The sequence below is a fragment of the Sitodiplosis mosellana genome, unplaced genomic scaffold (assembly GCF_009176505.1).
Source record: "Sitodiplosis mosellana isolate CC-2019 unplaced genomic scaffold, AAFC_SMos_1.0 Smas_scaffold_6099, whole genome shotgun sequence".
In the NCBI taxonomy this organism is placed as follows: Eukaryota; Metazoa; Arthropoda; class Insecta; order Diptera; family Cecidomyiidae; genus Sitodiplosis; species Sitodiplosis mosellana.
The window spans coordinates 791,945-807,977 of NW_022601340.1; the positions used below are offsets into that span (position 1 = coordinate 791,945).

Here is a 16,033-nt window from a genome sequence, read left to right on the forward strand (position 1 = left end):
AACTCATGAAAACTTTTCATGAAAACATTTGGTGAAATAGGCTGCAGACTATGTCAGAATCTATGAGTGTCGGTGACCCAATGTCTAAATCTGAGCACCTAGAATATAATTTATTATGAAAATTGTTGTCATAAAATCAGCAGATTCGTTTTTCTAGCAAAAAAACATGTGTTTTCAATTTTAATACAAATGAAAAGGCTCGGTAATTTTTTTTCAGTGTTCATTTTATTGTTTATCACAGCCAAAGAGGCTAAAAATTGGACATTTTTCAAAACAGTTGTTCACTATACAATAAAATACAAAACATCCGGGACATCAACTACTTTCATTTAAATGTAAATTATTGCAAATCATACGAACGGAAAATGTGATGCAAACTAAATAGTTCATTTTTTTTGCTATTGTTCTATTTTTCTTTGTTTGTTTTGTTGTGTCTTCTTTTTCTCTGTGTAATTCAAATTAAAAATAGTTCGTTCATATGTGGATACAATGTTGAATGTGTGTTATAAATTAGTACACGTCAAATGGAGAAACTAAAATAAATTATCGTGCTTTTGCTTAGAATTAACAGTTAGATTGATCTTTACAATGAATGCACACACCGTCACCAACCGGAGAGGGGAAAAATGCTGTAAACCAGTTACAGTCAATACACAATCAATAACTGAAAACATTGGAATATCGTGTTCTATGTGGAATAAAATCGGTAATGTGACACCATCTCATCCGATTCCTCTTCTCTTTCTTTTTTCTTCTTTACTTTTTTTTTGGCAAACACATATATTAACCTACAATTGAACTAATTTTGCCCACACTTGCTCCGATTAAATGCACACGTCGAGGCCATATAGTAAAACTTATCTAAAATATTTGCATTGCATTTTCATTTGTCGAAACAAAGAACAAAGTCCATGCGTTTTGTACAATTTTTTGTCTTTGCTTTCGAGATGCTAAATTCTATCATTAAATTAATTCACTACCAATTTTCTTTTCGTCTACGTTTAGTTTTATTTGGTGGTTTATTTTTTCATGATCTAAATATATATATATATACGGTCAGTTGAAAGCCGTGGGCAAGAATCAGAAATATCTTGTTCTCGTCACACAAAATCAAAATTTGGAATATGAAAAATCGGCTTGCGTGTGTAATACACTGTGTATATAAAAAAAATTTAGTCAAAAAAATTGTTCAGTTGACACGAACGAGCGAACAGGAAAAAAGGGATTTAAAAACGAGGTGTTCAATCGGTCATTTAAATCAGATGGGAAAATTGGTTTTAGTCATTAAAAAAAAAATTATTAGTCTAATTATTATTTACATTATTTTCACATTCTTAGTTTCATTTTTTTTCAGCTTGTATAACGTCCGTTCTGTTTTCCTGTCTATATTTCTATTTCTGGTTTATTTAAAAGGTTATCGGAGGACTTTGTTTTGAATGAAACGGATAAAGAGAAAATATAACAATTCGTAGGAATATAAATGCGTTTCGAAATTTAGACTGAATTATCTATCATTTATCTTGGAGGCAAGCAAAAATGATTCAAACTAAATAAATAAAATAATGCATTCAAAATTGAATGCACGAAATTTAAAAAAACAAAAACGAAAAAAACATAAAACTTGAATACCAAAACTTAAACCTGAATCTTGAAGCACCAAAACATATTTTTTCTAAGCATTTTCATTTGTTCCATATCTTTCTCATTGATCTACATATTGATCTCGTTACTATTATGTATATTTATGTATAAATAAAATGGAGTTTGTTTTATCGTTTATTTAGCTCCAGTTCATTAGCTCCAAGACAGATCGTAGCCTCTCCAATTACTTGATGGAGCTAAATAAACGCGTTGATTATTGTAATAGAATGATACAATGCCTAAGTAGCCGGTTCGAGGAACTCCACTCTGCAAATGAAAAGTGAGCAAATTAAGTGAAACGTTTCATTGTTCAATAATGATTGACCGTCAATGGGAATTTGTGTGGGTGTGTGTGCGGTATACCTTGAAATCATCCATTAGTCCCAGCAACTTAGCAGTTCGTTTGTATTGATCTTTGGTATTGTATTGAATTCGAACCGGACCCTTCACCGACACCAAGCCACGTCGTACTTCCTCAAACGTCAGCACTGGGCACGAATACACGTGGTTCAGAAATTGCTTATCGTAGTTTTGCTATCAAATTACGAACCAAAAATACAATTTAAATTGAAATCATTTATGGTATGCTTTTATCTATAATAGAAAAATACACATACTTTTAACAAGTGCGTTAAATTCATTTTCGTGAATTTGACCATTTGTTCGTTGAGCTTTATGTATCGCAAATGCTTATCAAAAAACATTCCACTGAAAGCGAAAAGTAAGATAAACGTATAATGAATGTTTCTGATAATGATGCAATAACAGAAAGGGAAAAAAGAGAATCAAAGAAAAAACAATTCAATTTATTTTGAATAAATCATACTTTGATACGCCGATTTTGCCAAATGTTCGTGTCCGTGAGATTTCCGGGCGAATGCAAGCTCGTTCTTTTCGTTGTTGTGGCTGTCGAATCCAATCATCCCAGAATCTGTTATTATTTTGGGATAAATCGTTTAATTTAAGTTCGTTTTGAACCGATTCTCAGAAGGAATATTCAATTTAAAAAAAAATTTTTCCTTGACAATTTCGCAAGATGAAATGGAAATTGAATTGCCATGTCAAAAAGTCTAATCGATGCTTACGCTTTAGGCCATTTCGGTGATAGTTCGGTCCATAGATTTTTGGTCAGCATCCAGCCAAGTCCTGGGAAAAAGTCAGTGCGATAAAGTAGTTCAGGGCTAGATACATCAATATTATTGCTTTTGCCATTGTCATTCCAGGCCGACACACACCATAACGACGAATCATTTTTCAACAATTCATGCGTGCCCATAAAATATTCAAAAAAGTCTGGCGACACATTTAAGTCATCTAAAAAAAAAAAGGGATGAGAAACAGATTGTTTGGTTAATCGTGCGCAATGTCTGAATAAATTTATCGATCAATCGCAACGTCACATACCTTCAACAATAATAACGTATTCAAAACCAGCTTTAAATGTGGTGTTGAGAGCCCATCCATAATGCCGTGCAATTTTGTAATATCCCTTGAATTTTTTCTCTTTTGGTAATACGAAAATATCACTTTGATCGGGATGACGCATGAATGTGATATCCTTGTATGATTCGATCACTTTTTTGGTGGGTTCATCATTGCAATCCTTCATAGTAATCCCACAGCAGCAACAAAAGCAACAGCAGCAACAAAAGCAACAGCAGCAACAAAAGCAACAGCAGCAGTAAAACGGAAACAATAGGAACGATAAGTAAAAATAAAACAATTGAATGTCGAGTAGTTGATTAAAAAGAACGAGTGACAAAAACTAAATAAAACCGCCTTCTGTTTGATTACACGCATTTTCGAGTGTTGACTACTCAACTTGATGGGAATTACACTTGAAGAAATGTGTTTACACAGCTGAAATTGTGTGCACTTCGAGTGAGTATTGCTATGGCACACAAGTGAACAATGTTGCAATTGGCCGTTGCAATATTACCCGTTGGCATCACAATGTCTGTTCAATAAATTTTTTATTGTGGCTTATCGTCAAGTCTCAATTCCATGCTATTTAAATGTCTCTCTTGTGGAAGCGACATTCGAACAAAAGTTTGCGACAATTCGGTTTTTTCTCTCTAGAATTTAGTTTTTTGTTTTCATTCTAATAACTAACCTGTGATACAATGATAGGAAATTGTTCGGCACTGGTTCGATATTGGACTAAATCGTCTAAGCAATTGCTCACCGAAATTCGATTGCATGCAAATACGACAACGGGTATGATGGGACCTTTAAAGTCATGTTTGCGTTGATTGAGCTCCTTCAATCGATTTATAATGGGTGCATCAATGTCATTGAGCTCCGTTTCGGTGTTCGATGCTTTGATTTCATTATCAAGAATGTCTGGTGCATCCAAGCTATCGATAGCGTTTGGATGTGGTTTGGCCTCAACGAGAATCACATCGATGCCATTGCTATGTTTTGTTGTGACATTCTTGAGCTGAGTCACTTTGGCTGCAATGGCTGCACCATCTTTTTTATCCTTTAACCGTATAATTTCAATGAGCTTCTTCACCATAACATCATGTATCACATTCTCCTCTTCAATATTCGATTCGAGCCGATCCAATTGCCTGAGTAAACTATCACGATGGCGGCGTGCATCGACCGTTCCGGTTGCTGTTTGGTGATTGCTGCCATTCGACGAATCCGTTTGACGTATCAACAAATAATACGAAACGATTGTCCACGCACAAAGGAATAATGCGATAAGAAATGGCTTTTTCGTTCGCATTTTGGTCGCGTTTCACATAGATAAACTGCTGTGATTGTATGCCTTGCTTGCTCCAATAACATTATTAGTTTTCATGTGAATAACTATCATTTATTTACAATAATAGCATGGCATTCGTGTCATGCTACGTCTTTGATTGCTTACTATGCTACTAACTCGGGGCTTAAAACGGCAAAATTTTTATTGTTGTTGATGTATAGTGTCTTGGCTTTGCTTTGTTGTTTTTCTTTCGTGTGATGTTTGTGTTGGAGTTTTTTTTTTTCGGTCTTCCGATTCAATTAGACATTTCAATAACCTAATTAAAGCGCCGTCGGTGCTCGTATATTCGGTGAATTTATGTAATAATTTTAACCGTATGACAAAATTAAATACACCAATCAACTAGTAAATTGTCACAGCTCGAATTTTATTTCAGACCAAGAAAAAAGTGCTGATAGTATTTGAGCAAATAATTAAAATATTCGCAATGAATTGGGATAACTCTCCGTATATTATTGTATCTCTCGGCTGTCCGAGTGTTGAAATTTTTTCTGCTTTATTTTCTTTGCTGCTACTTTCTCTCAATTCACCCAAAAATGGTTGTCGATTTGCGAAATCAGTTCACTTTTTGACACGCACGAAATTTGGATCACGATTCCATTCACTAATGCACCCCTTTTGCCACAAGGAAAAAAAACACACACAACAGCAACACACATCAAAATCTCTCTTTTCTCACTTTAAAATTTGCTTATTGTTAATCAATAGAATCCAGCGATTGAATTACACTCGTTCTGTACTCGCTGCCTTTTTTTATTTAATTCATCTACACAGTTGAGTGCTCTCCGTGATCAGCGCTCGCTGGCATGTATGTGAGTGTGTTGCAGAGAAGAGAGACAACACACAATATTTTTGGTCGTGGATTCAATTTTAACGAGTATGCTGTGCTGTGTTGTGCTTTTTTTTTCTCTATTCTATTTTATGTGACGTTTCAGTTTGTTCTATCGTGTATAGTAATTGTGTGTACTTTATGTGTACCATAGACTATTTGGTTCATACTAGCCATACACACATATCGGTATGTAGTGGAGCAACGGAGAAACGTCGACGGCATCGGCTTCGTTGGCTTTGATTTATACCAAACGTCAAATTAAACAAAAATAAATATGGCGCTCGGCTAGAACATATGTCATTCATGTACGCATGGATGGAAGAAAATATTGGGCGCTCACCTTACAACGAAAAAATAAAACCAGTGCTTTTTTCATATCACATCGAACTTTAGCACGACTTTGGAATGTGGATTTGTATGCATTTTTTTTCGCATGCACATGCATTTTCTACCCATACATATTAGATGTGAAAATGATTTTTAATATCTTCAAACCGTACGTGCAAGTTATCTTTTCCTTAACTTGCTTCTCTTCAGCAGAAAAAAAAAACAACACAGAAATGAAATAGAAAAAAAAAATTTCGTTTGTTATTGTGATCAGACGTTTTTATTCGTTCTATCGAAATGCCAAAATGAATCAATATCACGTTTGTTTGTTTTGCTTTTTCTTCTTTTTTGTATAACGGTTAGGACAATCAATGTTTTGCTTGTTATTCAATTAGTTTCGTTTTTAACATATATACTTAAAATCTATGACTTTTAAAAAGATATATTAGATTATAAATGGGTCAATTATAAAACATATCATGGGCTGCAATTTAATTGGTTACTAGGGGCTTCGTTTTTTTTGTTTTGTTTTGTTGTTTCTGATGTTTCTTCTAAATCAGCAGGGCGTTTTTAAATATCATTATTGTTACGCCAATCGGACGAAGGTAAAAAGAAGAGAGACGATCGTAATTTGGATTGTGAATAATTTGGGAGCTGAGTTCTCGACCTGAGCACGAATTTGAATTGGCTCTTCGGCGATATCACTGGAACTGGACCGACGAATTAACGCCGATTCATTGTCATGGATACTTTGAAACACACTTCCGCGACTGTTGCGCTGCAATTTTTGATTTGTCGCTTTTAATTGTTCCAATTTGGAATCCAAATCGTTGGCAATTTCTAGACGAAAAAAAAAAAACAAACAAACCAAATTCGATTAGAAAAGTGTGATGGAAAAATCTTTTTATTTGAAAAACTCTACCTTTGCTCACTGGTTCGCCAACCACCCGAATAAGTGTTGACATTGAGAATTCCAATTCGGCTGATTGTGATGCAATTTCTCGCTTTCGTCGTCCATAGCCAATTTGACCGTTGCTACATGGAATACCTTTGCATTTATCGATGCAAGCGTTGACTGTTCCACGGAATTGCACGTACGTTGAGTCAGGGAATTTGAATGCACGGAATTTGGCCGTCAAAAAATCACCATCAACCGTGTTAAAATTTTCAAACAAAAATGGATCAACCGAACATCTGAATGTGATGGTAAAGTATTTTCATTCGTAATTTGCGTTTAAGTGTGTGAGAATGTGTTTATGAATGAATGCAAATTGTACCCATTAAAAATGATGGTTTCTTCTTGTGTTTTCGTGTCAGTAACTTGCATGTAAGTCACTCCCAAGCCGTACACTGGCGCTGAATTCTTGTCTAAATAGATTTCCATGGAGAGTGGTGTGCCCGGGCTGACATTCAATTCACCGTCAACGAGCTCACCGCCTTGCCGCACACCAACGCCCAAAATTGGAATTGGCGCATGATAATCTTGCAATGGTGTAATGTCCAATTCTCTGCCATAACAAAAAAAAAGAGGAGAAATTCAGTGGATTAAATATGACAAAGGGGTCACTGATTCCATTATAAAATCAAGTATTAACTCAAAGAACATTTTTTTTTCTTGTTTCGAACAATTTATTCATCATTTAAAAAATGAAAGTTAGTAAATATGCAAACTTGCAAAAAAAAGTAAAAATGATTTTTTTAAATCTTAGCTTATTCTTTGGAAAAGAATTTTGCGAAGCAAAAAATCGTCAATCAAGAGAGAGAGAGAAAAAATGTTCATTCAAAACGAAAAGAAGAAGAAGGCGAAAATCAACGGTAATTTTTCTGCGCAAACAATAGGCAAATTAATCATTTCTATATATATATATATATATATATACATACATTGGCTCCTCAAAACCGACGGGCAACACATCGCGTCTCGTGATGTTGTGCGGTGTCTTTGTCAAATTGTACGGCACTGATGTAATGCATTTAAAGCTAACGAACTCTTTGCTCGTCGGTGTTTCAATTATAACTTTGTGATAGAACACTTTCTTGCCCTGTAAAAAGAGAAAAAGACACAACCAAACATAAATGCGCATCAGTCATAGTGTGGGAAAAGACACTGACAAAAGATTTAAAGCCCTTTTGTTATGCTAAAATATATCAAGTAGAAGCGAAGTGGTTAATTAGATTTGAAATGTGGCATGGCTTACATTAAGTTTATAGACGACTCGTGTAACGCCACACTCATAAAAGTCACGCAGTGGCAATTGGAATTGGGCTACACCGTCTTTAATTGTTGGTTGGCATCTTGGATTTGGATATCCTTTCAAACCTTCTAAATATACATCCGATGGATTGATATTTTCTTCCGATAGAACAATATCGACTTTCATAAGATCTTCGCTGCATTGTACTTTTTGGGAACCTGAAACGAAGAAATTAAATTAAATTCAAATTCGAACATGTAAAATTTGTTCTACTTTCAAAAGAATTTTTTTTTTTTCATTTTGTTACAATAAAATTGGGATTGATCATCGATTTTTTACGCAAACATGGGTCGAAATACAACGGTAAATGTGCTGAAACATCCTATTACTTGGATTTATGGGAACTATATGGTTTGGATTCGAACACAATTCAAACAAGGCAACGATTTTAGAGAGTTCAAATAAAACATTTCGAATTGACAACAAGAAGAAGAGGAAAAAAAGAAAGAGAGAAAGATAAATGGAATAGAACACAAGAAGCTTAACGCGCACAAACCCGAAATGAGACTTGATTTCAAAGAAAGGCGGCTGTTTTGTACTGCAGATTTACTGATTTATTAGTCATACAATCAAGCTTATTTTGTGACCTCATCAATTTCTTTGATACGTACGTGATGGTTATGTTTGTGCACGAAAAACGAAATATAGTCGCTTGTGTTTTATGTTCTCTTCATTCCATCCAACCTTTTGAGATTGATTTTGTATGTGAATGTGAATGCGAATGCGCGCGCACAAGTTTGAGTGTATTGTGTCACCTGAACGGAAACAATACACGATCATCGCACACCATTCAAAATGGAAAAACAATGAAAATTGGAAATATCAAAGGTGACGATCGCCGCAAAATCGGGGTTATTACTTTTCACTTCACTGTGGATCGGGCCACATAAAGCTATTGGTGTACGATCGATTGTACATATTCTGTGCTCGTTTATAAATAAACGATTGGCTCAATCAAAATCACGACGATTAGTTTTGACGCAAGCACAGTTTGCCATATAAAACTTGGCGAGAGACCAAAGAGAGAGAGAGAGAGAGAGAGAGAGAGAGAGAGAGAGAGAGAGAGAAAGACGAGGGAGAAAAGGAGATAACGAAAGACAGATAGAATAACACTCAAGCGCACACTCTTTCAGTCAACGATCTGTGAGCTCGCTCACCAAAAATGGCACCAGAGATTAAAGCGATGACCAAAAACGGTAACCAAGATACCATTTCTTCATGGAAACGTTGTGCCATGGAACGCATTTTAATTGCTTTGCTCATCGGTTGCTGTAGTTGCGGTTTGAAAACGACAAACGATTTTGTGCAAAACGAACGGGCGAGAGAAAAAAAAAGGCAGCAGCCACCTGGAGTTATGGCAATTCGACTTCATTGGAAACGAAATCATCATCGCAAGTATACAAACAGAAAACAGTCAAAGCTGCTGCTGCATGGAGACACAGCGAAATGCCTGAGATGGCGAGACATAAAAGGATTTATCTCGACAAGTCATTTCGTTTGACATGGATAAACTTGCACAGCGCACAAAACCGACACAAAAATAGACAGGATGCATTTAAATCAATTACATCAACACACAAATCGCCGATCACTAGGTTTTTGTTGTATGTTCGAATGACTTGAAACGTCTCCTCAATGACGCGCTGAAAACCCCGTGTATTTTCGACACAGTCACGATGAGCGAGAATTGAGTGATGTTGAAGATACAGCACACACACACACATTTTCCAAGAAGCGAGCGATCGTAACACGCCTGCTTCAATTTAAAACTGTCGGAAAACGAAAAATGTGTGCCAAGAACTTTGCGCCGATCGTCTATTTATTTCTTTTCTCTCTCTCTCGGTTTTGTAAATTAAAATACAATACAAATGACTTTCGTCACGATTGCATTATGTAAAAAAAAGCAACAACACAAAAACGAAAAACACTCGAACGCAAAGACTTTTCACTGAGAACATAAATCATACATATATTCGGTCTTGAAGTTTCTCTTGCTCTCGCGCACACACATCGCATCGCATCGAACAAAATAGCATATTATTTGTACGTATAACTTATGTGTACAAACACGAAAAAAAACACACAGATTCAATTAGCATAATTGATAAGGTTTAAAACACAGAATACCTAAATATCAGCCTGACTCACAATTCTGTGTGGCTGTTGTCTTTCAACAGCCACACACAGAGAGAAAAAAAACAAACAGAAGAAGCCTCATTCGCGCTTAAAACACATCGCATATCTCTCTCTCTCCCTCGCTGCCGCGCAACAAATGAATGCGAATTGCGTCGATGCTGAATTCGTTTTACACATTTTTGCTGCCTCACAAATTAATTGCTCGCAACGCATTACGTAATTATATTGTTAAAATTTAATTTTCAAATTAGACTCTTTTTTTTCTTACTTTGTTGGCGTTTGGTTTCAGTTTTGTTAACCACATCGGTGGCTTATAATCTTTCGATAGCGTTCGAATGCGAACAACAACAATAGGAACAACAAAATCTATGACTGCGAATGAACGAACGAACGAACGAAAAAAAAACGGCCGAGAAAAAAAGCGAATGAAAAAAAAACCAGCATAGCACATAAAAACTGTATTCGTTTCATAGCCCATTTAAGCGAAAGCGTAGGCGAAATCATTCAAATGCAAACTGCAAAGTGATTGATCGTCTGATTTTCGAGACGAGTGATTCCAAAAAAAAAAACACCAACAACAACGATTTCAATGATCGACTGCTGTGGCTGTTGTTGCTGCTTTTTGTTGCTGCTCAGGGCTGCCTGGAGAGTTTTGTGTGTATGTGATGCCGAAGTGAAAAAATCCAGCGCAAGAATAGAGAAATACGCGAAATAATTGTTGCTTTGTTACGTTGAGGAGTTTGTAATTACGTGATTCTCAAAAAAAAAGCACAGAACTAAGTAGATTCGTAAGTAAGAAGCTGTATTATAAGAAGCAAATGAATGAAAAATCTCCGCGTATTTTTCAGCCAGCATTACAGCGAGAGATAGAGAGAGAGAGAGAGAGAGAGAGAGAGAGCATGAATAACGGTAAAACCAAATAACACGGTCCTATGATTCGGCTAACTAACACAACATGCGCTTAAATTTCAATGAGCACACAAAAAAATAATGTTATACCTATATAGATTGTGTTATTTTTTATTTTGGGCAAACGTGAGTTTCGCGAACTGCTGCTGCTGCTGCTGCTGCTCTTTTTGTCCAGTCACAATGTTTTTCTCATTACGAGTCGCATGGTTCACGCATAAATTATTCCAAAATTCTTTGGGTACGCACGGTTTTGCATGACCGCCGTTTTCCCGTAAATTCTGGAAAAAAAAAGAAAAACCACCGAAGAGAACACACGCCGATCTAGATATGATCTGCATTTCTTCGGCAAGAAGAATTGATCTTTTTCTCTGTGTGTCATGCACCGCAACCGCTCTCATTCGCCGAAATTGCGACCATTTTTCATGAGCTCAGCTCTAATGATGCCAACACACGCGCACTGGAACAATACGAAATCACCATCCAGAGGTTAATTGCTTTAATTAACAGAACAGAAGGAAGCGCTCGTATTCATTCGCCGCTCTCTCACTCTCCTTTTATAGCTTCATGTCCATGCTACACTACTAACACGAAATTGCGATGATTACGTGATTTATTTTACGAAATCGTCAACCGATGACAAACGACCAACACACAGTGAACTGTGAACAGTACACGAAAAAAAAACGGTTGAAATAAAAGACACATCACGATTTCTCAAATACCTTGAAACGAATGTATGTTTGTTTTAAGCAGAAGATGACATCAAGTTAACCCCAACTAGCGTTTCCCGTATGATCGAAAATACTTTAATTGTTTTAGCGACAAATGAAAACAAAAAAAATTGTGTGTATATAATATGCGGCTGTGCGATAAATAGAATAGAATGGTGAGACAGAGACGAAGACACAGTGAGAGAGAGAGAGAGAGAGAGAGAGAGAGAGAGAGAGAGAGAAGAGATTAAGAAGATGAGCTGACGACCTATGCGCTGTGTTTCAAGCGGGCACACAATTATCCGGTTTTTCGTTTGCCAGGGAATTCACATCTTTCGTGGAATCAACGACATTGACGCTAACAATAGACATTAATTCCTATACTATGTATGTATGACAATGTCAGTGACAATGACTTCATTTACACAACAAGAACGGCAACAACAATAACAAAAACATTGACAAAGAAGAAGAAGAAAAAAGACACACACACTGGCCTCTCAACAATAGTACAATAGTGCAATTTACCATCGTCATCAATCTCATAATCGACGGAATCCGAGTCGGTCTTGAGCGATATGAATATGAAATTGAAAATAAAATGATTTATGGTTTTCGATCATTTGATATTGGCTTTAAAGGTAAGTTGAATCGCGGCCATCAATGAATGCCGTAAATTATGCGTGCATATTAAATTTCAATATTCTATATTCCGCTCTCGTCGTCGTCGTCGTCTTCATCGACGTTGTTGTTGTGGCCGTTGCCATTGTCGTTAGGCGAAACAACGATTACAATTTGATATGTAAGAGATGATATTGTCAACCACCGTTTTGTTTGCAAGTTGGAGCATATAGTTGTTTTTTTTCTTCACTTTTTGCTACTCCGTTCGACCATAGAACAAAATGAAGCAAACGAAGAAGAAAAAAAAAACCTGTAAATCACGTTAGATAATAATCAACGGTTCCTCTTCTCTTCAAGTCTATCGATACTTTGGATTATGTGCGTGTATGTGTGTGAGTCGATCGTGTGTACGCGGCTGAATCGGTTCGTATATGCACACACGACATAGAGTTGAGTTGGCTAGCTGTCTCTCGTTTGCGCCGTGTGCGCGCCCGCACTCGCGCAAACTTATACAATTTTCTCTCTTATGAACACATTTATTCACAATTTGTTTCATTGGATACGCTCCATTCGATTAAACTGTTTACGAACTTATTCATATCGTATGTATTGTGTGTGTGTATGTGGAACTGAACTGTGATTCAATGTGCAGAGTTTTTTTTTTCAGTTGTTGCTGTCGATGTTTTTTTCTTCATATTCTCCTTGTCGATCGTGTTTTTGTTTGTCCATAATTGGTAACTAGCAGCAACAGCAACCGCAACGGCAATGATGACAAAATGTATCGAAACCATCAAGATTGGGGCGTACAAGTTTGGATCCCACACCTTTTGGGCTTTCACATTCAAATTTGGAGTGTTGTTGAAGAGAAACGATGGATTTTGTTGAATTGGTCGGGTGTGTGTGCATGTGCCATAAGGCAAAACTGTTTAAACACAGCAGAATGTCAATTGGATTTCCGAAAAAGTAATGACAGAAACAACAACATTTCAACGAATGCGCTCGTGCGCCAGCTCTATTTATTTATCACTTGTTTATTCTACTTCGTTTCCATTCATATCCCAAGAAAACTGAGCTTGTGCTTTCTTTTCAGACCAAATAATTTCTCTTGAACGACCCGTTCCGCGTATGTCTCGAGTTTCGATTAACTTTCACTGTGGCCAATTCAAAAGAATTCCAATTTGTCATACTATTTACTCGAAATGCTAAATTACTTGGTGCATTCGGCTGCAAACTGAAGAGAGCGAAAAAGAAACCAACCAAATTGACAAAGCCATGCAGTCGCTTAATCGCCTGAATGGTAGGCTCATACTTAAAATGCGATCATTGTTAATGTCATTGAAAGCAGTTAATTACATCAACACTGGATCTCCTCTTGGGCAACGTTGTTGTTTTTCGTTTATTCATTCGTCACACGCACACATTCACACGCCATGCCGTACGCAAGACAAATATACACAACCGTTGTCACGACAACAACAACAACAACATCCGACACAACGACAATGACGATGGCGACAACGATGTCGAATGAAACGAGATAAAGATTGTTTCCTTCGCATGCAAAATGACTCTTGTGACAAACAATTTCACTGTTAGATTGGCTCAAATTGATAATCGCGCTCAACACACCAAGAGACACATTTCCGTTTGCAAACGAGAACCACAGCGCCGTCATTATTTTCAAATTTAAACAATTATCTCCTATTGTGCCGCTAATCGGTTAGAAAGTGTTCACCTTTCAGTTCACAGCATCTCGTCATCTCTTTTGCTCGCTGATGCACTGTGGAACATTGGTCGGGTTTTTTTTTTGCCGCACCAATCACAACAATATAGTGCGATCGCACGAGAATCATACTCACGAATATCGAAAAGGAGAGAAAAAAAAACAACAACAGAAATACCCATAACCAGCACCAATCCGCGATTCGTACAGCTCAACTCAATAACCGTGTTATACCATCGATTGAAGGAAAAAATGCAGACAATGCCTTATGCAAATTTGAATTCTATCTTTCGGTCGTTCGTTCGCTTATTTAACGCGTACACAAATACTTACACTCAACAATCAAAACATATGTAAAACCAATCAACTTAACAATATAATAGAAAAACAAAACAATAACAACAACAAAAACTGTAACAAAATTATTGAAAATATATTGCAATTAATAAACATTTAAATAAAATGTTTCACCTTTTGATTCAACGATCGTTGCTAAAATTGCCAACAAAATAACTAATTCATAAATTGCACTCATGATGACTATACGCGTTTTCTGCCCTAAATTATATATTTATATGTATCTCTCTAGTGGTGGATGATTTCGATGTTACTGTTTCTGTTGCTGCTACGGCGGCTGCTGCTGCTGCTGCTGCTGGTGCTGGTGCTTGGTGCTGCTTCTCTCTCGCGCTCACCTTCGCTCTAAATATTCGGTCATAAAAATGGTTTACTATGTTGTCTATATGGAAGTCACTTTTCGACAGCACACACCATGCATACGCATTTGATGTGTGTTCACCAAAGATGATTGGAAGATGGAGAAAGATGATTTAGATGAGAGAAGAAAAAAAAAACAGAACTGAACTCGTTTATATTATGATAAACTCTTCTATTTCGTGTTCATGGATATATTTTATGTTATTATTTTGCTTCTTTATTTTTTCAATGGAAATTCCTGCATGCGGTATGTTTTTTTTTTTATTATTTTTATGAATTTTTCTTTTCCTTCTTTATTTAACTTTTTTTTCTGTTTGATTTTCGTTTTAAAGGAATTTTAAATGAAACAAATTCAAAACATAAACACTGAAAACTGGTCAACTACATAGTTTCATAGTGGCTGAAACATCGATTGGTGTCCGTTTTCCGTTTGTCAGAGTGTACGCACAACAGCAAAAGTTATTCGAATAATCAAACACACAAGATCTCTTCGCACAACAAACAAACCACACACCACACACAGGCCGAACGAAAACGGTGCACGTTCGCAATTGATCGTATCGAATAAGAATTTTTAAAAAAAACTGTTTATTATGGAATCAATGTTCTTGCATGCGATTTGGCGCAGAATCAACGACAACAACAACAACAAGAACGACAGTAGAAGAATGAAAAAAAAATACATATATATATCGCTCACAATTAAATAGACAAGTCAGGTTTCTAAGCACTCATCACGGCAATTCACTTATAACTGATTTCCATCTGACGCTATTCGTCTCGACTCAGTCTCAAAAAGTGTATACGGCGAGCTGAACCATGACTACGGGAGATGATGAATATGAATTGAAGAAGAAGTAGAAGAAAAAACAACACACTACACAACATCAGATATACACACAACATTGTAGAGCAACAACATCGACATAGCCAGGCACTCATACATTCGTTATATGTGACTCGGTTTATTTAACACGCACAGTTGTGTGTGCCTGCCGTTTTTGGCGTCTCTTTCATCTTTGTACTTCTCAGTTTTGTTCGCATTTCCCCTGTCGCACACACCTGTGCGGCACGGTATTAATATCGAAAAATTAATGTGGAAAACGTCTTTTGGGCAACTGTATAGCCTACGGCTGTAGACGGTGAATTATGCAAGGGGCAAGCGAGATAGTCATCAATTTTATTCGATTCAGAAGATTTGAAAAAATAAGGAAAAAAAAATGTAAAAAAGATGGAAAAGGAACCACCAGAGGAAGTTTGTCACAGTTTGTTTCAGGTAAAAGTTTGTCAAACCTTGAGCCGTACTCAATGAACAGCCTACCTCGTTCCAAATCCATTGAGAAAAGTGTGTGTTGTGATTGGAACTGGATTTATCTCGCATTGCTTTTGTTT

At 36.5% G+C, this 16,033-nt stretch overlaps 2 protein-coding genes across 8 annotated transcripts; both read right to left on the reverse strand.

The window, feature by feature from the left end:
* Window positions 1–983: 983 nt before the first annotated feature.
* LOC129573551 (alpha-1,3-mannosyl-glycoprotein 2-beta-N-acetylglucosaminyltransferase) lies at window positions 984–5,466 on the reverse strand. The gene is made up of 7 exons (XM_055454196.1): window positions 3,755–5,466; window positions 3,046–3,244; window positions 2,727–2,955; window positions 2,468–2,572; window positions 2,259–2,349; window positions 2,005–2,175; window positions 984–1,908 (listed from the first exon to the last, which is right to left on the reverse strand). The coding sequence occupies exons 1-7, from the start codon at window positions 4,373–4,375 to the stop codon at window positions 1,795–1,797; spliced, it is 1,530 nt and encodes a 509-aa protein (XP_055310171.1). The 5' UTR covers window positions 4,376–5,466; the 3' UTR covers window positions 984–1,794.
* Window positions 5,467–5,825: 359 nt separating this feature from the next.
* On the reverse strand, window positions 5,826–15,462 carry LOC129573502 (uncharacterized). 7 transcript variants are annotated; one of them, XM_055454023.1, is made up of 8 exons: window positions 15,342–15,462; window positions 14,539–14,626; window positions 14,399–14,485; window positions 7,772–7,986; window positions 7,458–7,615; window positions 6,851–7,081; window positions 6,496–6,767; window positions 5,826–6,413 (listed from the first exon to the last, which is right to left on the reverse strand). In XM_055454023.1, the coding sequence occupies exons 3-8, from the start codon at window positions 14,460–14,462 to the stop codon at window positions 6,160–6,162; spliced, it is 1,194 nt and encodes a 397-aa protein (XP_055309998.1). In that variant the 5' UTR covers window positions 14,463–14,485; window positions 14,539–14,626; window positions 15,342–15,462; the 3' UTR covers window positions 5,826–6,159. The 7 variants fall into 7 exon arrangements, with proteins under 7 accessions (XP_055309998.1, XP_055309992.1, XP_055309994.1 ...); XM_055454017.1 differs by lacking the exon at window positions 15,342–15,462 and adding an exon at window positions 14,696–15,312; XM_055454019.1 differs by having other exon boundaries at window positions 14,399–14,626.
* Window positions 15,463–16,033: the final 571 nt, after the last annotated feature.

Bases quoted from the DNA above. Each gene is read 5' to 3' on its own strand.
- LOC129573551 (XM_055454196.1), bottom strand. From the start codon at position 4,375: ATGCGAACGAAAAAGCCATTTCTTATCGCATTATTCCTTTGTGCGTGG. The intron at 3,245-3,754 runs GTTAGTTATTAG...ATTACTATGAAG, and splicing joins TTCCTATCATTGTATCACAG to GATTGCAATGATGAACCCAC. The intron at 2,350-2,467 runs GTATGATTTATT...TTTCGCTTTCAG, and splicing joins GGCAAAATCGGCGTATCAAA to TGGAATGTTTTTTGATAAGC.
- LOC129573502 (XM_055454017.1), bottom strand. The intron at 14,486-14,538 runs GTAACATCGAAA...TATATAATTTAG, and splicing joins CCGTAGCAGCAACAGAAACA to GGCAGAAAACGCGTATAGTC. The intron at 7,082-7,457 runs GTATGTATATAT...TTGTTATGGCAG, and splicing joins GTCGGTTTTGAGGAGCCAAT to AGAATTGGACATTACACCAT.